The following is a 22,550-nucleotide window of genomic DNA, read 5'->3' as shown; positions in this document are numbered from 1 at the left end:
GTTTGGACTTGGATGATTCATGCTAGCGCACTACAGGAAGGTGATCCGCTAAACCAACCGGTCAAGACAGATGGCCGCCTACTATGCGTCTTGGGCTCTGTTCGAGGTTTGTGCCTGATAAAGGGTTAGGGTTACACAAAGCTAATACCCAGATAGCATCGCGAACACATTAGCATTAGAACTTGACGCGTCACGAATAAATGTCTTTGACCTGGTTCAGAGAAAGACTTGACATTTCCTGCTAGCGTGCTGCAGGGCATGCGACGCGCATTCTCTGGAACACAAACCGGTTTTATCAATGGCACCCGGGGCCTTGAGGCCGGTACGCCTCCTCGTTTGAAGGGAACAAGTTGATGCAAAAAAAAATAATAATAATGGACGTCCACTGCTGTTTAGAACCAATCGATGTCTTCTACGCTCAGCTCCATTCAGTCTTTACGGCTTGAACTATACAGCAAAATTAATGCTAGCTACTCTTACTAACTTGCACAAAGAAATTCTCATGTTTAATGTTTCACGGTTAGAAAATATTCTGCCTGATTTTTGGAAATCACATTTGAAACTACCGGTAATACATAATCCATGCAAAGTAGGATGAAACACTCTCAAATCGCCAACAGAGAACACGATTATATTCTTTCAACACCCATAACGCTTTCACTGCCTGGAAAAACTGCACAAGAAAAACATTTTGAAGAAATCTCCAATTATATCACCAAAACGTTTTTTTTGCTGAAACAACTTCACTTGAGATTTCAAGAAAAGGTTCAGAAACTATGAAACTCTTGCATCAGCTCAACCTCGACTCGCTTCTTGCAATAAAATTCTGTTTGCACTGGTGGCGGTTCATCTGCGCCCGACTTTCCACTGGGTAAACGAAGTAATGCAAACTGTGTGCAGGTGAACGGGTTTGCTGGCGTTTAACGTCACCAGTAAAAAAAAAAACACAGCGGCTCGTGTTTCCGGTGAAAAGCGACGGCGCACAAAAAACTGTCGCCCAACCGCCGCCGCAAATCTTCTGAAAATCTTTTCAGAGTAGGGAAGAACATAATAAACAGAGGCTTTTATCACAGACTACTTCACTAGTTATTGTGCGTTTTAAGGATGCATCGAACTTCTGTTCAGGCTAAATTTCCTGCAGCAGCTTCAGTAAAACACTGTTTTGTCTTCTTATGTGACATCCCAGAGCTGCAATGCAAAGAATCCACGAAAATGTTTTTTTTTTTTTCCCCTTCTAGGTCAGATGCATGAACTGTAATGCAGCCGCACCGGTTCCAGAGCTGTAAACGATGGCTTTTAAAGATAAGGCGATGGTTCAGACGGTTTATCTTAGGAAACCCTGATAGCACTCTGTTAATATTTGACAGATGTATCAGAAAGCATTGATGAGCAGCTCTCGAAAAGGGATATTTGGGAAGCAACTCACGGACAAAAGTCCGCCGATCACCCGCCTTCCAAGTATTGACGATCTTGTGATCGGTCCATACTTGATTAAATCTACAAAATGATTCTGAACTCGTGTCGGGAGTGAATCAACATCTTCCCGTCAGGCAAATCGTAACGGCTTTGCCTTTATTTAAAACAAAACATTTGATTTGGTTGATTCTGACCCTCAGGCGATGTTGGTCCGGTTTGGCGTTTTTATAGTTTTGTTAATCAATAATCCAGGCCGTTATCCTAAGAGACTCTTTGCGCAATAAGAGTTGTCTGGAGGATATGAAAACACGTCGCTTATCATCGCCGAAATTACCTCAGCCGATGCCAGAGGTAACTACGGGTTCTTGAACCGGAGTCGATGGGTCAGAGCTTTGAAAATCAGCGAAAACGGGTCTCAAATATTTCAGTCAAATCTTACATAACTCTGATTGGTGGAGGAAATAATCAGCACACGCATCACATCCAGTCGCTTTTAGGTTCGGTAATTTTAAGGCTGAAAAAAAGAGTCGTGAAGATTCAAGAAATAAAATCTGAATTTGAAGTCAAAACGGTTCCATCCTTGTGAATTTAAAAAAGTATTTTTTCATTATTATTAAATGTAAGAAAGTAAGATTTCAGAGGCTTTGAACCCAAAAAGGCTTCAGGCCGAGTGTAATCTATTAAGCTTTATCTGTGAACAGTCCGGAGACGGCGTATCTAATCGTTGCTGCATAATGCGGGCCTCTCAATAATTAACGAGGTCGGTCCACCGAGCTGCTATGACATCAGCGCCGAGTCAAGGTCTATGAGAGGAGGCCATTAAAGCTGGAACCAGGAAATTCTGCAGGACTTTTTGGGAATGCACCTGGGCTACTGTTGAGGCCACTCAGGTTTTATAATGTTGACGGTAAATAAAAGCCACGCGAATTACCAGAAGCTACTTTAACGCCGACGCCAGCATGGATTCAGAGATTAGATGAATATTGACTTTTGCCTTAGCTTTGAGAATAACATTTTTGATGTAAATTAACGGCACCAACGTCTATTTATTTAATGCAACGCATTTAAATGAGTTTGGCTCTGAACAAATCGCACGCGAGTTTGACAAATAGAAGTTATACGTTGCCATTACTTTAATTTGTATATCCTCCAGAGACCCAGCCAGTTAGCGTGTCCTCCGTAGTGGACATTTGTCCATTACAGAGGACACTAACTGGCGGGCTAGGTCCCAGGAGGATAAAACAAATAAAATTAAGCAGAATTAGGTACTTTTAGCAACAGGAGCTACAGCAGAGAAGCCGAGAATCCCGTGGAACCGGTCCGGTCGATCAAAAGCCGTCACCAAAGGACAGGCTTTCTCCTTAAACATATCAAAAACGGAATGACAGCTGATCAAATCTAAGTTTAGCTATCCCAACACGGATGGGGGATTTATAGACATTTCAAATGTCAAAGGTCACGGAGGAGCTGAGAGCTTGATTCATTGTGATGCTAATCCTGTTTTATCCAGTCAGACCCTAAAATAAACTCAGAGCTCTGAAGAATGAGCCGTAATCCCCCGTCTCCGAGCCGGGATGTTCCGTCACAGCGTTGCAGGGCTAAACTGAACCCAACATCCAATCAGAGCGAGCGAGCGAGCGAGCAGGTAACACGAGCGGATTAATGGACCCGATTTGATTTGTATTTTCACACGATTCGACCAAAACAAACATGTTTGTTGAGAAAGCATTGCTGCAGGGCCGAGATGCACAATGAACATGACGCTACGGCTAACTAGCTTAGCTTAGCATAGCATAGAAAGATGATTGGAAATCACAGTTCAAAAGAAAACAAAACGTTCTACTCGGAGCAACACGCCACTCACCATCTCGATGCGTGTTGATTTGAACACGGGCGGAAATATCGACGACACGCACGCATCCAATGCCGCCGCCCACGTGGGACGTTCAACGCGAATTATGATACCGTAGGATCATTTCCCATAATCCTCCGTGTCGCGGGCTCGACTCTCGCCTGCAGCGGCTCATTAGGATCTGTGCAGTTACCAATGACGGCCCCCATCAGGCGTCAAACTTGCGCCGCCACACCTGAGGGGGGAGATTAAACAGATCAATGTTGTCTTCAAACGTGACAAAAACCTTTTTATAAGACAATTGGAAGAGTTATTCCCCGAGGACAGATCCTGCTTCTGCCGCCAGTGGGCAGTCTCAACGCTTGCTGTAATTATTTTCCAATTATTTGGCAAATACATTAAATTATCTAAAAGACATTAACTTGATTAAAATACATTAATTTAATTTACATCTACTGAAAGACCATAATTAGGTCATTATAAAAGCAAATAACAGGCTAACCTGCCAAAGTGTTTTGCATGACAGCATTAGCGCCCCTGAAAGCTAGCATGTGCTGCGCGTATGGTTAGCATGTTAGCTTCGGCAGGAAGCGTAGCCTAGCTAGCGCGGCTGTGGACGGGATACAGATCATAAAGGGACTTTTACGATGATCGATCCGGGATCAACGTTCCAAACAGTGGGAATATGATGACGTCTTCCCTGCCACTCACAAGATAAGGTCATAATAAATAATATTCACACGCGCTAAAGACAGATTATCTTCAGAGTGTGCCCGAGAGCACGTCCAATTAAAGTATAGCACAGACTCCTGGGGGGGGGGGGGAAGTTCCCTCGGAAAAACGTGATTAATGGCGGTCCGAAAGGATTCAGCGAGGCCGCGTGGCTAAAAGAAAAAAAAAATGATTATCTGCTCGACCGGCGCGAGGAGATGGTATAATTTGATTTCACATCATAAAAGGAAATTGTTCTTAATCAATAAGAGACGAGTGAAACCAAGCTGACGTCAGAGTCGCTGCGCAGAGCAAACAATGATACGACTGCGCAAACACTCAAAGTCTCGCCGCCTGTGGCAACAGCGTGACAGTTCTCAGAACTGTTGGCTAATTTTGGGTTCCATGTACTGAGGCAGCTCCTCCCTGAACTGCAGGTGGGACATCTGCACCGGGGGGGGGGCGCTCCGGTTTACAGCCGGTCACCAGGACGCTCTCCGTTCCTTCAGGTGCGAACGGTTTAAATCCAGAGATAAAGATCAACAAAATCAATAAGCATTAATGAACTACTTTAAATATTCTAATTATAGTAAAAACACTTTTTGAAAACGTTTTCCCAAATCAAATATTTAATAAAATGAACGGCTTCATTATCATTTCTATATTTTGTTCACAACATCTTTTTCATTGAATAAAACAATAATTAATTATAATCCGACCTCCAGCCCTCCATTTAGAAACATCTCAGGACATAATTTGATCTCAGCATTAGGTCAACAGCAAAACTCCCAGCTCGTCGCCAGCCAACATCTAATTCCTGATTGGTGTTCAAACAAAATGTTCCTGCAGCCTGAACCTTCGACAGCTGAGGGTGTCGGGCTTCTGGGTAACCATTAAGACCGAGCAGGAACCAAAGGCCCAAACGCCAAGTCATGGTCCCCCCCGCTGTTTGGGACAGAGTGTGCCCCCTGAGCGAGCTGGGAACAAGCAGTCCCGGCAGGACGGACAGGAGGCTGGAAGCCCGGACGGATCCTCGCCCCCCATCCAGAGTCATAGAACCAGCAACGGGTTCCCCTCAACCTGAAGGCAAATGTTCTAAAACTCGTTGCAGTGATCTGTATTTAGAGGCAACACCGCCCTCTGCTGGAGAGGAGGGGGGGGAGTAATTTAAAGCCCTCAAACACTTTAATTTAACCGCTTTTTATTTTTTATGGTTGCAGAGCATCAGATTTTAAAATGTTTGTAACAAAAGCAACATTTAAACATGAATTAAATTCAATCCGTGGCCTCAACACATGACTCGTCTCTTGTTTGTGTCGTCAATAATAAAGACATCGTCACTGACCGTCTCCGGGGTGACTAATGTCCCATTACTTCTGGCCGTATGTGCCTTTGACGTGTTGCTGATCCAGTGGATCCGTTCAGACAGTGTTATAATTAAAGAGGTTTGGTCCCAAAAACACTTTAGTAACGTTTGTTCATTCTCGTCTCTACTTCCTACTGGGAAACAAAAACACAAACACACACGAACAACCGGGAACGCTGCACAACACAACTGACTGTTTGACCTTCGGTGTGACGTCGCCGGGTTCCATCTGTCAGAACCGAATTACGTCCAGCGCGTTTGTCTTTCAGGACGGGAGGAGGCGGTTCTTCGCCACCGCCGACGGGAGGGGGGGGGGGGGGGGGGGGGGGCGTAGGGTCCGCGAGGCTACGACCGCTTCTTCCCGCCCTCTAAATGTCTGAAGTTGGCGGGTCTTAGCTTCATCTCTGCAAACTGGATCGAGTGCTCGTGGCCTTTCCAGTGGAACCAGTTTATCCCCTGTGGAAAGAGCAGGAGACAGAGGATGGGAGAAGAGAACCAACAATGAGAGCAGAGATGGAAGAACCCCCCCCCCCCCCCCCAGCAGCAGGCGGCGTGGGCGTCGACCCACCTTGCTGTGACTGGTGTCTCCGTACTTTCCCATGAGGTTGACGCGGTGACAGTTTTTATACCAGAAGGCGCCTTTGTAGGACAAAGCGCAGTTGGTGACGGCGATGTCGTTATCGTTGTCGTAGGTGGAGAAAGGGCGCCCCTGGTGGTAGGTCATGGAGTCGCCTGGGGGTGGAGCCCGGAAAACAAACAAATATCTGGATTTCTATTCTTGTATAAAAACCATAAACATGATGACTCCTGCTGTCAGCGTTCCGCGACGCAGGCCGATGGGTATTCATTTCTCTACTGATGGATTGAGTTTGCGGCGTTCCGGGCCCGGCGGTCCCACCTGCTGTCCCGCTGTACTTCCCCAGGAGGAGCTTATAGCGTGTCCTCGGCTCTGCGATGACGAGCTTGTCGTACAGAGCGTAGACCGACTCGCCGCCGTCCCTCAGGTCCACCCGCAGCTCGTAATGGCTTGAGTTTGTGATCTTATGGAGGTTGGTGAGACCTGCGGGAATTTAAGAGGCGTGAGCTGGAGAGAGGGGGGCGAGGCGGGGCGAGGCGAGGCGAGAAGACGAAGGCTCGTACCCAGCCAGAACTCGTGATTCAGGTTACCGAAGCCGGCGGTGTAGTTCTTCCAATTCCTGTAGAACTCCAGCTTTCCGTTCAGGCGTCTGAGGAAAACCTGAAGAGGACAAGAATTAGAGCCTCAAATCTGCTTCTGAACGGGATTCGAGTCGATCTACTCACCAGCCATCCGCCGCCGTCCGTGGTCATGTCGCAGTAGACCTGGAGCGCCTGGTTCCCCGCCCCCCCCACGTAGATGGTGTACAGTCCAGACGTGGCCTCGCCGTTCAGCAGAATCTGAGCGCAGTCCTTCGGGCGTCGGAACAGCTGCCCGACTAGACGCACACATTAAAAAGAAATCAGTCCACGCAGCTGCTTCGTCTTGCTTGGATAAAAAAAAAAAAAGAAGAATATCGAGTGTCAAGAAGAGGAAAATAAAACTCGCTGGGAGACGCTCCGACAGACGGAAAAATAAACGCAGGTGACCCGACGGCGGGATCGCGTCAACCGACAGGAATCTGCCTCAGAACGTCGTTCTGATGTGAATCTGAACTGAAACAGCCGGAGTTTATCCGTTCCGGGAGTTTGCTGTCCTGCAACGAGAGCTGGAGGATTTGAACAGATCGCAGGGATCCCAGATTTAGTATTTATTTAACTTTCTCTGCCTCTCATTTGTAAATCAGCGCCTCCCTCGTCCCCGTCCTTACTGGTCGTGAAGGCGGCGCTGATGCGACAACTCCTCTGGGCCCCGACGACGGCCTGCAGGCTGACCTCGTACTCCGTGGAACCCGTCAGCTGAGCCATGTTGTAGGAGGACGCCGTTGGGCTGAGCACCACCTCCTGGACCCACACACAGGAACGTTATTTACCTGGTTCCACCGCCGGAGCCATGAGGATGAGCGTACCCTGATCATCCCGTCGGAGGACGTGAAGGTGAGCATGTAACCGGTGACGGCAGCCTGGGGGGGGTTCCACGCCAGAGTCGCGCTGTCCGTTTGAACGTTAACCGCCGTCAGATCGCGAGGGGGGTCCACGTCTGAAAACACATTTATCAGCCGCGGCAGCATCCAATCACGATTGTGCTTCCTGTCTCTCCCCTACGCCTACCGGTGGTGAATCCGGTGAGGGCGGAGTCGCTCTCCTGAGCTCCTTTCACTGCGTGAACTCCAACCGTGTAGCGAGTTCCTGGAAGCAGCGATCCCATCTCAAACTCCGCCGTGTTCCCAGAAACATGCTCCACCCGTGGGGACGCTGAGAGGCGGGGCTCATCGTTAAACCCAACGTTAGACGAACTCGTCCTCCTCGTCTGAGTTAAAACACATACCCGAATCCACGGCGCAAGTGATGACATAGCCATCGACAGAGGCCACGGACGGTCGCCACAGCAACAGGGCGGAGGTGTCGGTGACGTTGACGGCGGCGAGACCCCGAGGCGCGTCCAAAGCTGAGGAGCAGGAACGGGATCACGTAACGAGAAATGTTTCAGCAGCGTTTTCAATGCGAGGAGAAGAGGGAGCCGACCTGTGGTCACCGTGTCGGCACTCGGGTCGCTTTCCTCCAGGCCCTTCACCGAACTCACGGCCACGTGGTACATGCGACCCGGGGTCATGTGGGAGAGCAACGCCTCAAACACGCCGCCGTCCACAGTCATGACCATCGGGCTTCCTGCGGAGGCCAGAAGCGTTTCATTAAAAAAGGAAGCACGGGTCGATGCGTGGCATTTTAACGTGCAGTTTGAAGTTTCTGCCACTAGGGGGCTCTCGATAAAGACAAAAAAGAAGTGAGGAGCATGGGATCTTCTTCCCGTTGATAAAAATCTGCACAAGTATATCATCGCAATCCATCCAAAAACAGCCGGTCTGGTCGTCATGCCAACACCGACGTCCGCTGTGAGGCGAATCCAAACCAGTAACTGAACCCGAGTGACCCTCATACCTCCTTCAAAGGGGACGTAGGTGACGCGGTAGCTGTCCACAGGAGACCGAGGCGTGGACCAGTGAACCACGGCGGAGGAGTCCGTCACCTCGGAGAAGCGAAGCCCGTTTGGCGTGCCGAGGCCTGCCGAAGAGCAAACGGAAAGCGGACGGAATACCGTCAGCAACTCAGGGGCTTGGATAAACTCCAGAGATCGTGTTTCATCATTAATCAAACAGTTTGGAGTAGGATCGGTTCCCTGTTCCCAGATTGTATAAACCCAGATGTTTTGTTTTTTATATACCTGTCTGAGCGACCCCTGTAACAGGTTGAGAACGCCGGTCCAGCGTGACGCCATAGAGCTCGATTTCGTACTCCGTGCCGCTCAGGAGTCCGGTTAGAACCTCGGTTCGCTCATCGCCGCCGACGCTGTACTCCTGAGGGTGGGCTAATCTCTTGCTGTCTCTTACTTTAATCACAAATCTATCAAACAGGCCTTCATCGGACGTCCACGACAGGCGGAAGCCGTCGGCGGTGGTGTCCGAGACAAAGAGATGCTCCACCTCCGGTTCGGTCTCTGGGAAGACAGTAGAAACAAAATACGAGGATGAGGCGAGAGCGTTTCCACGGGGACGGCCGGCGATGAGACTCCAACTCAAAGGACTTTTTGTTCACCATACGAGACCAAGTCATGCTCAGTCGTCAGTTTGTGTGAACCAATCATCAATCAGACGGGAAATAAAGAGCTCGGATGCACTGAAAGGAAAAGATCCTTTTTTATTAATAATCCAGGTTCACATTCGGAAAGCAGCTCAAAATGAGATTCAATGATCTCACAATTAAACGAGATCAGCTTAATATTTCATGCTCAGAATGTTTGTGGATTTATCCCCTTTGTTTTATTCAGTGTTTGAGCCGGATCAATAAGCCCACATTAATCCATCGTGTCCAATGAGAAGATAAAGTAGTCGGAAGAAATCCACAGACATCCGAAGGAGGAGATTTAAAATATCACGCATGCCTCGGCACACGTTGGCAGTATGAAGAAACGGGAACTCGACGCCTTCTGCCCGGCGACGTCGCTGCATTCCAAGAAAAGTTTGCGTTAGCTCATTCAGGAAAGATTAGCATTAGTTAGCAGAAGTTAAGGTTATCTTGAGCAGGGCGCTGAAACGTCACCATCTAAGCGAGAGGGGGGGGGGAGAGGGGGGGGGCTACCTGTCACAGCCACCGTGGTCAGAGGCCGCGAGAGAAGCCCCGCGTCTGACACGCCAGTCAGCCTGACCTCATAGCCGATGCCGGTAATGAGGCCCCCGACGTCCAGGTGACTTTGGTTTCCTGGCACAGTGAACTCCTGAGGCTCCAGCAGCCAACCGGAGTCCGTCACCACTATGTGAAAATGGCTGAAGCCCCCACTAGCGGGGGGCAGGTCCTCCTCCAGCTGCAGCCGCCGCTGCTGCTTCACCTCCCACGACACACGGAAGCCGTAGGGGGTTACGCCGGAAATGGTCAAGTTTCCCACTTTCGGCAAAGGAGCTGAAAGGGTAGTGTGTGGCATTTTTTTTTTTTTTGTAGGGGAGAGGGGAAGAAGAGTGAACAACCAAGTGTGCAATTATTGCAAAAGCAAATCATCCGTTCATCCTGCGTTTTAAAGTGATCGATAAAGAACATCTGGTCTGAATGTCGACAACATTTAAAGGCCAAAACACTTTAAAAGGAAAATTTGGCATTAGATTTCTGCGGGGGGGAAAAACCAAAAAACGTTAGCTATAAAAACAAAAAAGAAGGTAAGGCTAACGAAGGCATGACGACAAACGCCTAATGGCCATTAGAGGTACTGCACCATCTGATGTCTGCACTTGAATATTTCCTTTCCCAGGTACTTTTGACTCAGATTATTAACATACAAATGCACCTTATGTAACCTTAACACATTAATATATTAGTATTTAGAATTTCAGGTGACCCAGGTGTAGTAAAATACGTAGTACCTGTGATGGCGTGCGCTAACGTGGAGGGGGTGTGGCGCCCGTGAGAGATACCGTACAGTTCGATATCATAGCCCGTGGCGTCCATCAGGTTAGCGATGGTAACGTTACGGGCGTCACCGGGCAGCCTGAGCTCCAGCGTGTCTGACTGCGGATCCGGGTCACTGACCCGGATTATAAAGCCATCAAAGTGGCCCGACTCTGTGGCCCAGGACAAGCTGAGGTTATTCGGGCTCACGGACGAAACGGCAAAGGGCCCCAACTGTGGGACGTCCTCTGAACAGAAAAAGAACACGGCTCTTCAGTCAGCGGTAAATTGTCGGTACACGTGGCGTCAAAAGAAATGTGTGATACCTGTTGTAGCTACGTCATAAAGGGGCGGGGTGTTCCGGCCACCAGCACTGGCGTACAGCTTTATGTTGTAGCGCGTGCTCGCTTTGAGGCCGGCCATGACTGTGGAGCGCTCGTGTCCCGGCAGAGCGCGCCCCATCGCCTGCGAGGGCAAAGCAGACTCTCTGACTTCTACTATAAAGTTATCAAAAGCCTTTTCTCCCGTCCGCCACGACAGAGAGAATCTGTCTGAGGTAACGTTAGCAACAACTAGCCGGGATAAATCAGGCTCTTTAGCTACAGGGGAGAGAAGAAATGTAAAACAGATTCATTTGAGGAAAAGGAAAGCGTGTATTTGTTTTTTACACACACAGGCTCAAAAATGATATTATAACCCTTTGACTAGGGGTGAATACACAACATCAAAGTACCTGTGGATGCAACAATACTGACGGCACCGGTTCTGGATCCCTTGTAAGTCCCATAGAGGTAGGCTACATAGTCAGTGCTGGGCCTGAGCCCTGTGATGTCATAGGACTTTACATCGTGGGATACGTTATGTTCCTTTGGCTCCATCAGCCATTCAGAATCAATTATGTCCAGGATGTAACCGTCAACGTCTCCCTCCGTGCCGTTCCAGGAGATCGAAAAGCTCTCTGACGTTAAGTTTGAGACAAAAAGTTTGCCAAGCGCGGGTTGATTCACTAAAGAGAGAAATCATTATTAGTGTCCCGCAGGAACACACGTAGATATATTTACCAGAGGATCGGCATCTGGTTGGTTTATCTTGGATGTCATCATTTATCATTCGCCACCTCTGAATAGCCCAATAAAAACATTAGCGTGTAATTATCTGACTGGAATTACAACACAATGGTAATTAGCTTGATAGATATTATTATATACTGCAGTAAATAGCTTCAAGTCTCTTTCGTTTGTATGCAGAAACTATTTCTATTCCTAAAATGACTGTGTAATGTTGTAATGAAGAGCGTTTCAAAGCAGAAACTAAATCTGTTTTTACATGCGGTGAGAAATTTAGCGGGCCGCATGCAAACATGCTGCACGGTTTCGCTATAACTCAGTCGTGTTACTGTTAATCGACTCTTTTTAGCTTTTCAGCTTCCCGCCGGGCAGTTCAGAGGCGAACGAGGAATATTTACATTGGTTTAAAATCCATCTGCGCAGAATGTCAAACTATTTCATTCACACGAAATAGCCTGTGATCCCTCAAGGTCAATCAATTCCACACGGAATGAAACGACGAGTGCGACGGGCTGATGAGTGGTGAGAGTTATTGGTTTGCTTTTGCAATCATTGCAGCACATCAGCTTCAAACCTCAACGATGCAGGGGGCAGGGGGGGGGGGGGCTTCATGCATTTTGGTACCGTAAATGGAAGGAGCAGTTCAGATCAAGGGCGAACATTTGAGGTGGCGTTTACTAGGCGAAGTGATGCTGCCCTCTCTCAGCCAGACAGAAACAGTAGCTGGAGGGTAAAGAAAGAATCAAGACATGTCTGTTAAGAGGAAGCGACACAGCGTCCTGGAAACGGGCCACTGGACGCCGACAACGAAACAGAAACTAGGTTATTGAGTTGTTCTCTTTTCATGCAGCGGGGATCCACTGTGAGCGAGAATAGAAAGTGTGAAAGTTAAAAAGGAAAGAATATTGGAGGACAAAACGCTGCGACGCTGCCAGTTGTGGGTACCTGTGGTGGCTTCAATGTACACGGGTTCAAGGAAGGAGCCCTGATGCATCCCAAACAGTCCCAACATGTAGCTGGTGTTGGGATTCAGCCCAGAGATGCCCAGGCTCAAAGCTCCTCCCGACAGAGTGAGGTTCTGGCTCTCCGCAAAATCGTCCATGTTTGTTACCTCAATGACAAAGCTGTCAAACTCGCCCCGCACGGGGGTCCAGGACGCCGTGAAGCGGTCCCAAGTGTTGTCAGATATGGTGAAGTTCACCACCATGGGCTTCAGCTCCTCTAGTGGATAGACAGATCAGAGCGGGTCAAGACGAGTGGCACGACGCTTGTGAACTCTTACGATGGAGTGTTTGGGCCTCAGAATTAGCCTCAGATTTCAGATTTGAACTGTTGAGGAAACAAAATAAAAAAATTAAAAAAATCCCTAACATTTTGAGAATTCAAAGGATTTGAGGAAAAAGTCGCAAACTTAAAATATTTATCTATAAATACATTTTCTGAAAGCACTATATCCAATGTGTCATGAATTTAAAAATAAACCATGACTTTCCTTTTTTTTTTTAATCACATTTTTGTTTGTTAAATGTTGAAATTGGTTTCGACTTTTTTGAGGCCCTAATACTCCACCATAAATAAAAAAAAAATGTTAAGTAGAAGATAATACTGAATGAAAGATGGCTGTTGGGAAACTATCATCATCATTCGGCTCCATGTACCTTTAGCAGCAAAGTCTTTGAGAGGAGAGGATTCCCTCCCTTCCACCAGCCCTTGTAACGTTATATCATTGTGTGAGGAGGGGGGGGACAAACCCTCCGTTTCCGTCACACTTCCTGGTAGTGTGGTCACATGAGCTTGTGTCACACTGGGCGGAGCACTGACCGCCAAAAAGCTGTAAAGCGTCCCGCCAGGCGCCGGGCTTACATTAGCGGAGGTCGCATCGACCTTGAGGCCATCCGGCAGGTTGAGTCTCGACCTTTCAGACTCGGTACCAGATGTGAGAGGAGCCTCAGAGGTTCGAGGACGGAGAGGGTTTGGGTTTTCAGACTGGGGGGTTACCGAGGCATCCTTGATGCTCAGCGTAAGAACATCCGGAGAGGTAGGCTTTGGTGCTACAAAGAATAAAACAAGTTAAAGGATAACGTTTCTACCAACCTGTGAAGAATAAACCAGGTTAATTAAAGGTGCACACCAAATATCCCATTTTTTTCTGGGACTGATTTGTATCTTCGAGCAACAGTTGAGACTTTAAAGCAGGGGTCCCCAAACTACGGCCCGCGGGCCGGATCCGGCCCATTTCCACATTTGGCCTGGCCCCCTGAACAATACCAGAGACCCAAAATAAAATTTACTTATTTTCCTTTCCACACAACATGAGTAGCCCCCCTTTTATTTTTAATGGCCGTCACATACGGCCAGAAAGTTAATGTTCCAATGTTCTGTAATATCAACTTACAGTATTTTCACGGTAAGATGCACGTAAATGTCTTAAATTATCTTCTAAATTTGCCGAACGTCCTATCGTCCGCACGTCCTATGTTTTGTTGTAAGGCGGACTCCGTCAGGCGCCTCGCGGAGTGATACGTATCGATGTATTACTAAAGTCGTACCTGTCAAATAATAAGTTGATATCTCAGACCACAGCGTGTTGCTATGTTGTTGTGTTGTTATGTTGTGCTTTTTCCTTTTGTGTTACGTGGAGTGGGCGTGTCTCCGACCAGGCGACGTCGTACTGGATTCGAAACCAGTGCCCCTGGTCTAAAGTCAACAATGCTACTGTCTATTTATCCTAACGTTCGACAGGGGGACGTCTAGGTGATGTAGTGGGTAGTGCACTTGACTCCCTGCTAGGAGATCCTGGGTTCAAAACCAAGGCGTGCAGCACTCAGGTTTTTTACAATAATTTGAGGTTTGTTGTTTGCTCCTCTGCAGCTGCATTGGATCAGCTCATTGATCCAGTCTTTCTTCGCCACTGCTGCACTTCGTGATAATGCTGGAGAGAGACTGAGTTTGGGTGTGAGAGGCATTGCGTGTGTGATGCTCGATTCATGTCACTGTGTGTAGTTGTGATAGTGAGATGAAGCCTAAACTACAGCCTGCCTCTGCATTCGGCCCCTAAATGTTTAGGCACCCCTGCCATCATCACACTTTTCCTACAAACTGGCCCCGGCCCTCCATCAGAGAAGGAAAAAGTGATGTGGCCCTCACAGGAAAAAGTTTGGGGACCCCTGCTTTAAAGGCACTCGAGTCGGAGGCATTAATTGGCAAAGGTACCGTTTCCTTCAAATAAACGATGAAGCCATGCAGCCATTCTGGCGCCGCTGGAAAGAAAGTGCGGCGTCACTCCGGAACCACTCGGCTGTTAATGGAATTAGTCGATGATCACTGGTTATATCAACTAAAGATAGCAGCACCCAAACGAAGACCTTTCCGCCCTCGAGGGCATTAATGGCTCGGATTCAAACATCATGTCGCAGCACTGAAGCTTTGTTAGACGACGGGACGAGGTGAGGATTCTTTTTGACAAACCTCTGTCATGCAAAGGGTTAAACACATGCTAATTGTATTGCAATCAGATATGATGGAGCTTTTTTTTGATGAGTCTGAAAAGGATAGTTTGGTGTCAGTCGCAGGAAGTGTTGAAAAGCATTGTGTGGAGGCCATCGCGATGGGAAAGATTAATATCAGGATCATGCATGCCCAAACCCGCCTCGGAGAGAATCTTATACCTGTGACAGCGACAGCTTCAAGTAGCGCAGATCTCTGGATACTGGTTATCCCATAAAGTTTGATTTCATACTCTGTCGACGGCCTCAGGCCTTCAATTCTAGAGTCGGCGGCATCTCCGGGAAGCCGGACCTCCCTCACATCCCACAATCGCTGAGAGTCTTTATATTCTACTGCAAAACCATCATAGACTCTGTGAGGCTTCAGTTTCCACGAGAGGTCGAATCCATCAGGCGTGATGCCCGAGACGGTCAGCGTCTCAAACTCGTCCTCAGGCTCCGTCCCTGAGAACTGGGACTCGGAGGAGTCTGAAGACACAAAGCTAATGACATCGTCCTCCGAGCCTGCAGGAGGCGCTGACTCGTCTGGGTCAGATAAATAAAATGTAAGAGTGGCTACGAGAAAAAAAAAAAAGGCACAAATCAAGAAACCACATTCAGACGTAAACGTGTGTTTGCTCATCGCTTCAGACACCAATCCTGTTTATCCGGTTTATCATATGCCGATGCAAACATGCAATATAGCAACAGCGATGGATGCTAACGGTCACCTGTGGATGCAGACAGGGTGACCGGAGCGCTCCTCTTCAGACCCCTCTCTGCCGTCAGAGTGATGCTGTAGCTCATCCCAGGAGTCAGACGGGACAACAGGAAGCTGCTCGCCGTGCCTGGGATCTCGCCCTCCACAACGTGGCCTTCTTTCGAGACGCACACCAGCCTGTAGGCGCCGACCTTGGCCTGGGGCTTCTGCCACCTCAGAGCGATGGAGGTCTCCGTGGACTCCACTTCTTTGAAATCTCTGGGAGGATCGATCTCTGCAGAGAGAAAAAAACGCACTCATGAGTTTTTTTTGTTCTTTGATGTATTTTTAAGGGACCTTTGAGTCCATCTGCTGCGACACAACTCACCAGTTGCTGCATTGATCGTAGCAGGGAGGCTCTCTCTGTCATTATTCACCGCAGTCACACCAACGCCGTACTCCGTCCCCGGCTTCAGCCCTGCCAGACAGAGGGACGGACAGACAATCACCACGTGGCGTGATTAATACCACAGGATGCGGGCGCGGTTTTATCCGTACCAGTAATAATAGCTTTCGTCGTGTCTCCTGGTCCTCGTGGGAATAGTTTCTCATCATGAGTCTCTCCAGAGATGGGACTGTATTTAACCCGATAGACGCCACCGTCAGCTCGACTGTTGGTCCACTCCAGAGCGATGCTATCCTCTGCCTGGGACACGGCCTGCAGGTTGGTGGGGGCGTCCAGCGCTGCAGGACATGCATTTTATTTAAACCAAAAATTAATGCATTGGCCAATATTGGAGAGCGGGACATCTGAATTAGCATTAAGCAGCTGTATTTTGGACACGCGGCTACTAGCACACAGCTACCTGTAGTAAACGTGGCGGTGGTGGGGTCACTGGTGACGTCTCCGCTCCTAGAGACGAGCGACACCTCGTACTCGGTGTCGGCCCTCAGACCGTCAATGCTGCACTGCTTGTCTGGAGGGAAAACCTCCACACGGGTCTCGTCTGAGGGGTCGGCGCTGGGCCCGTAAAACACAGTGACCTTGTCTGTGGGAGCCACCGACCGAGACCAGCTGACCAGAGCCGAGGAGGCCGTCACGTCCTTCACCTCCACCTGCTGGGGGCCGTCGATCTCTAGGGTGGAAATTCAGGTGAGAGGCAAGGGTGAGTTAGCATGAAACGACCTCCGTCATCATCACACAGACGGGGTAGAACCGAGACCAAGCTCAGTCTCTGTGGGAAGGGTTAGGGCACAACTTTTAAATCCACAACCGGATCAAGAATCAGTATAGAAAAAGGCAGAAGCATTAGCCCTCCTGCCATATTTTACTACTCTTACGTGATTTTTGGAGCCGCGATAAAAGGAGCTCTGGGGGGTAAGACCGGATAAATATGAAAGATTCAGCAAGTAAAATACACCAGAAGTGAAATGGTGTAAAACCAGGGGAGTCCAACACATACCGGTACTTGAAAACTAAATGGCTTTTCCACCCATAACAATGGAATTCAGGACATGATGTATGGAGCAGCACTGCAATAAACGTTTAAGCAAGCAGACGTGTTCATGCAAGGCTGGGATTCCGCGGCTGAGTAATTACTCTTTGGGTAAGTGGACGTTCGCACAGCAAGCAGGGATTTCCTGGAACTCTCCTCATTGTGGAATTTCACTTGTGGACGTTGTCTTATTTTTTTTATTCTGCAGTCAGATGAAATGTTAATTTTTTTTAATTCTACCACTAACAGCTGCCGGACAGAGCGAGACACACTTTCACCGGCGTGACAGGTGACATGAGACTTACTAGTAGTGATTGTTTCGGACATTTTGGGTCCTCGGGTGTTGTTTTTGATGATGCCGATGGAGACTTCGTACTCCTGTCCTGGTCCCAGGCCCGACTGGATAAAGCGGTTTTGAGAGGGTGGAAGGGTGCTCACGACTTTCCCGTTTTCCTCTTTCTGCAAGGACACGTAATTAAGTTTTTTGTTGCAGGGAAATCCATCAATCCTTCATCCCTTCCATTTTCTATAATGCTTTCCTTTTGCAGGGCTGCTGACAGAGACATGCCATGCAGGCCATGTACCGGTATACACGACGCAGCCGCCGTCAATTTCCACGGCAGAGGGAATGTGTGAGGATTGATAACCAATAACCAATAACCCCGGCAGAGAGCTGCTGCACAATCACACAGCCATTCGTCAAAACTAGCACGAGAGTCAGAGCAACCTATTAAAAATGGGTAAAAGCTGCAGCAACAGCAGAACCTTGAGGTCTGGGTCTTATCAGCTGAATTTCTGGCTCGGTTCAATTACACCAAGACTTACCTTTATTGCGTTTTTCCATGCGTCAAAGCAAATTAAGTGAATGGCAGTGAAATAAATCCATGTTGTGCAGCGACTAGCAGTACGCAGCTGCTACTTTTCACCTCACATTTCCCCCGTGAAGCTCTGGGAAAGCCTGCAAAGGCAAGGCTCACTGACCGTGTTGCGGAAATAGATCTCCCAGCCATCAAAGTGGACGTCCAGCTGGTCCCACACCACCTCCACCGAGGTCTCCCCCACCGATTTGAATATTAGGCCCTCTGGTTGTGGGAGAACTGATGGAGTGGAAAGAAAAAACATTGTTAGCAGGATCGTGGGTTTCACATTGAAGCGCCACGGGGATGCCGATACCTGTGGCCACCCTCGCGCTGACGGGGACGCTCTTCTTGTTGCTCAGAACAGCGTAGACCTTGATCAGATACTCGATCCCCGGTTCGAGCTCTTTGACAGTAGCGGACGTTTCGTCTCCCGGCACGGCGAACTCCCGGTGAAGACCGCCAGACCCGGTTGGCACGCAAGTCACAAGGAACTCCGTCACCAACATCTCGTTGTTCCAAGACAGCGCCACCGTGTCACTGGTGACCTCGCCAACCGTGAGGTCCTTTGGAGGAGACACTGGGGGGGGGGGGGGGGGGGCGACAACTTGCAAAGGCTGTGTCTTGGACAGATTTTCAACGCCTCGGTTTACCACCAAACAGAGCTAATGCAAACTCCAGAGGTACATCTTGCTATAAGGTGAATATCTACCAAAAAATCCCAAATGAAGCCCAGAAATGTAAGAAATACACAAATAGAGAGCCGCTTCCTTTGTTCAATGTTTCCCGAAGGATGAGTGAAGCTTGAGAATAGACGGAAATTACATCATCCTTTTATACGAGTGAACACATTTTACGACTCGAGGGTTGCCAAAGCTTTTTTCTGCTGCCTCTTACCTTCTGAGCAGTCCTCCCCGATGTACCCCTCATCGCAGACGCACCGTCCATCCACACAGCGACCTTTGTCCCTGCAGTCGTTGGGACAGCTCAGTTCCGAGCAACTCTCCCCTTGATATCCGCTCTCGCACGTGCAACTTCCGTTGATGCAGCGCCCCCTACTGTTGCAGTTCAACGGACAGATGAGCGCGGAGCAGTCGTCTCCGGCGTAGCCTTCCTGACAGGTGCACGTTCCGTCAACGCAGCGACCTCGAGCCAGGCAGTCATTGGGACAAGCTTTCTGACTGCAGTCTTCCCCGGCAAAGCCTTCGTCGCAAACACACTGGCCGTCGACGCACCGCCCGCGGCCTCGGCAGTCGTTGGGGCAGCTCAGCTCGCTGCAATCCTCGCCAATGAAGCCCGCGCGACACACGCAACGTCCTGCGGTGCAGTCGCCGCGGCCGTAGCAGTTTGAGGGGCAGGTCCGGATTCTGCAGTCCTCACCGGCGAAGTCTTCCTCACACACGCACTGGCCGTTAACGCAGCGCCCCCGGTGGAGGCAGTCGTTTGGACAGGAAAGCTCCGCACAGTCGTCTCCCTGGAAGCCAACGTCGCAGGCACACTGGCCGTTGATGCACTGGCCTCTGCTGTTGCAGTGGTTCAGGCATGCCAACTGGCTGCAGTCTTCGCCTTGGTACCCCGTGTGGCAGATGCACATCCCGTTGAAGCAGGACCCTCTGCCGTTGCAGTCGTTGAGGCAAGCCAGGTGAGCGCAGTCTTTCCCGCTGAAGCCGGCGATGCACACGCAGTGGCCGTCTACGCAGAAGCCATTCCCATGACAGCCGCTGGGACAGCTCGGCTCCCTGCAGTCCGTCCCGGCGTATCCCTCTTTGCAGTAGCAGGTGCCGTTCACACAGTGGCCGTGGTCATGGCAGCCTTTGGGGCAGTGGAGTTCTGAACAATCAAGACCAGCCCAAGGTTCGTTGCACATGCAGGATCCGTCAATGCAGCGGCCACGGCTTCGACAGTCGTCGGGACACTTTGGTTCGGAACAGTCTTCCCCAAAGAAGCCTTCTAAGCAAGTACAAATACCGCCCACACACCGTCCCATCGCCCCACAGTCGACGGGGCAGGTCTTCAGCGCACAGTCTTCTCCGGCGAAGCCCTTCAGACAGTCACACTTTCCATTAATGCAGCGGCCCTGGTCGCGACAGTTCCCCGGACACTCCGGGTCTGTGCAGTTGGGCCCTGTCCAGCCTGGACCACAGATGCAGACGCAGGTTTCCGTGCTGTAGTTCCCGTGACCATTGCAGTACGGTTTAATTCCCACTTTACCTTTCATACCAAGATGAAAGAAATGTTCTCAAGTTATTTATTTTCTTGTGTTTCACGAGTTCAGTAAGAAAATAACAAATCTTCCTTTATGTGTAAAGACACACCTACCTGTGGCCTGTACACTGCAGCAGACCCCGTCACCATTGTGTTGCTCTCTCAGGGCTGACACTTCGCCTTCAAGCATCTCCAGCCGGCTCATGAGGTTCTTCAGGACAGACGTATCTTCGGCGCAGCCGCAGGCTTGCCGAGGTATATTGATGCGGTGGGTGAAGACGATCTGGTTCTCCCCATCGATGGTTTGTTCGGTGGTCTGATGGCCTGAAGGGGGCGTTGCATCTTTGGGCTGCAGCTGCACGCTCTCCGGAGATTCCAGGTCCACCGAACACAGGGAACTGGCAGGGATATTGACGTTATATATGTGGTTAAAAACCACGGGACGGTCCGAACTGGGCAGGGTGGCGTTATGTTCTTTAGGAGAAGCTAGGGTCTGTCGTCTATGACGCAGTACTTTCTTCACAAGCCCAGCATTAGATGAGCCGATTAAAGCAGTCAGGAGGAGGCATCCCAAAAGGCCTGTTGCACCCATGCTGGATGTGGGATGTGAATATAGTGAGAATTTCACTTTAAACTTCCGACTAAAGGCCAGTTGTCAATAGTGAAGGATCTGGAAAACATACAAATACCGTGAAATAAAATTAATAATGGCTTCAATTCTACAAATTCAACTAAAACATAAACAAATATATGATCAGTCTTACTCAGAATTACATGAGACACCACCTAAAACATGGCTGCAAATATAAAGACAGGTAGCATCTGATTAGCTTAGCATGAAGCTTGAAAGCCTGGTTCTATCAGGGAAACCAAATCTGCTTTCGAGCTAACAGGTTAGCACGCTACATCTCGTTTGTTGAATCCAAATAAAACCCGGAAAGAAGAATCCAGTTTCTTGATCCGAGGTACTTCCTGTTGCTCATTTTTATTCCACCTGCAAACCAGAATCAGAGAAACCCGAGAGCGCGTTCTTCATCCACTTCTACTAAGATGAACAAATCCGAAGTTGTGCTGCCACATCATAGTATTTACACACAACATGACACAGCACGCCTTCTCACCCATGTACCTCCAAGATGACTTCATCAGCTGGACACTAAGGAACTCTATAATTTAGAGGAGCCTCGCTAGAAATAATGACACCCTTCCTCGGCGTGATTACTTAGTGTTGGGTTTCCATAAGACACAAGTTTTCACAGGACACTGAAAATCTACGGAACACAAGCATCCTGCTCACTTATGGAAACATTTCTGCTTAAAGATTTTTCACATTAATGTCTGCTGCTGTATATACGAGGCAGAAAACTACACCTCCATGAAGGGGTCGCATCCCAGCCAGTGAAGGAAGAGTTTAACAGGCAAAGCCCCCCAGAAGGGATTTATTTTAATGTAATGATTGATGAAAAAACAACAACAAAAACATACCTTTCATTGCATTCTTTTTATACAAAATGATACTTTAAACAAGTTGAATTCCTAAGAATCCAGCAGCCCGTCCGGATTTAGGTAAATCTTCAAATCTTTTCAAAATAAAAAAAATCTGTATTTGACTGAGTCGGCGGGAGAATCTGCAAAAGCATTCCCGCTCCGTTGTCTCCCCTCGCATTTCTCATCCTGCTTCCATCCACCCCTCCAACCACAGGATGGACGATGCTTTCATTCATTAAATTCATCATAATTACAAGTTTAAGCTGGAAACTTTACATAAGATACAGATTTGTCTAAAATCCAAACATGGATCCTCACATCAGCCCAACGCTTACAATCAACCAATCCTGCACTCTTCTAGGTACACCCTGCGTGATTGATGGGATGATCCCCCCCCCCCCCTTTTCTCTTTCCTTTATTGTTTGACCTCGTCTTTAACCTCACCTTTAATGCAGCTCGTCACCTCAACCGTTAAAGATGTAAACCTGTGAGACCTGCAGGATAAAGGTTTTCTGGCTGCGGTTGTAAATATGACAGCGAGATCTGTTCCTGCGTTTTTAAAAACTTCCACACAGACCGATAATTCACTTCAAGGAAAAGACTGAATCCTTTCAAATCCTCTGGACTTGCTAAACCTTTAGTGTTCTACAGTATATATTGCTAAAAAATACCCTTACTATGATTTTCTTTGTTAAAATAAAGGTTCGATTACCCACAAATGAAATGATTAAACCATTTCAGTCTCAGTGGTTGAAATGAAAAGTCATTCAGGTCCAGAGGTTCACCAAGAAAGACATTTCTTTGGTCTACACGACATATGAAGTTAAAATAATCACTAAGCTATAATCCAGAATGGCT

The 22,550-nt window shown here is 48.6% G+C and overlaps 1 protein-coding gene across 1 annotated transcript; it reads right to left on the bottom strand.

Moving 5' to 3' along the window:
• Nucleotides 1-5,439: 5,439 nt before the first annotated feature.
• Nucleotides 5,440-20,796, bottom strand: LOC137908962 (tenascin-like). The gene is made up of 28 exons (XM_068753395.1): nucleotides 20,319-20,796; nucleotides 18,897-20,210; nucleotides 18,316-18,579; nucleotides 18,124-18,239; nucleotides 17,448-17,601; nucleotides 16,513-16,782; nucleotides 16,205-16,390; nucleotides 16,035-16,124; nucleotides 15,678-15,941; nucleotides 15,130-15,522; nucleotides 13,120-13,512; nucleotides 12,407-12,682; nucleotides 11,128-11,400; nucleotides 10,721-10,993; nucleotides 10,370-10,642; nucleotides 9,597-9,914; nucleotides 8,683-8,955; nucleotides 8,400-8,522; nucleotides 7,986-8,129; nucleotides 7,789-7,908; nucleotides 7,572-7,715; nucleotides 7,370-7,500; nucleotides 7,172-7,304; nucleotides 6,648-6,799; nucleotides 6,486-6,582; nucleotides 6,244-6,405; nucleotides 5,914-6,077; nucleotides 5,440-5,801 (listed from the first exon to the last, which is right to left on the bottom strand). The coding sequence occupies exons 1-28, from the start codon at nucleotides 20,794-20,796 to the stop codon at nucleotides 5,691-5,693; spliced, it is 7,089 nt and encodes a 2,362-aa protein (XP_068609496.1). The 3' UTR covers nucleotides 5,440-5,690.
• Nucleotides 20,797-22,550: the final 1,754 nt, after the last annotated feature.

The sequence above is a fragment of the Brachionichthys hirsutus genome, chromosome 19 (genome assembly GCF_040956055.1).
Source record: "Brachionichthys hirsutus isolate HB-005 chromosome 19, CSIRO-AGI_Bhir_v1, whole genome shotgun sequence".
Lineage (NCBI taxonomy): Eukaryota > Metazoa > Chordata > Actinopteri > Lophiiformes > Brachionichthyidae > Brachionichthys > Brachionichthys hirsutus.
Note: the sequence above shows the minus strand (reverse complement) of the source record. Positions and strands in the feature narration are given on the sequence as shown.

Coding starts and splice junctions, on each gene's coding strand:
- LOC137908962 (XM_068753395.1), bottom strand. CDS start 20,796: ATGGGTGCAACAGGCCTTTTGGGATGCCTCCTCCTGACTGCTTTAATC. Junction 16,391..16,512: donor CACCGCCACGTTTACTACAG/GTAGCTGTGTGC, acceptor CATGTCCTGCAG/CGCTGGACGCCCCCACCAAC. Junction 12,683..13,119: donor CAAAGACTTTGCTGCTAAAG/GTACATGGAGCC, acceptor TCTATCCACTAG/AGGAGCTGAAGCCCATGGTG.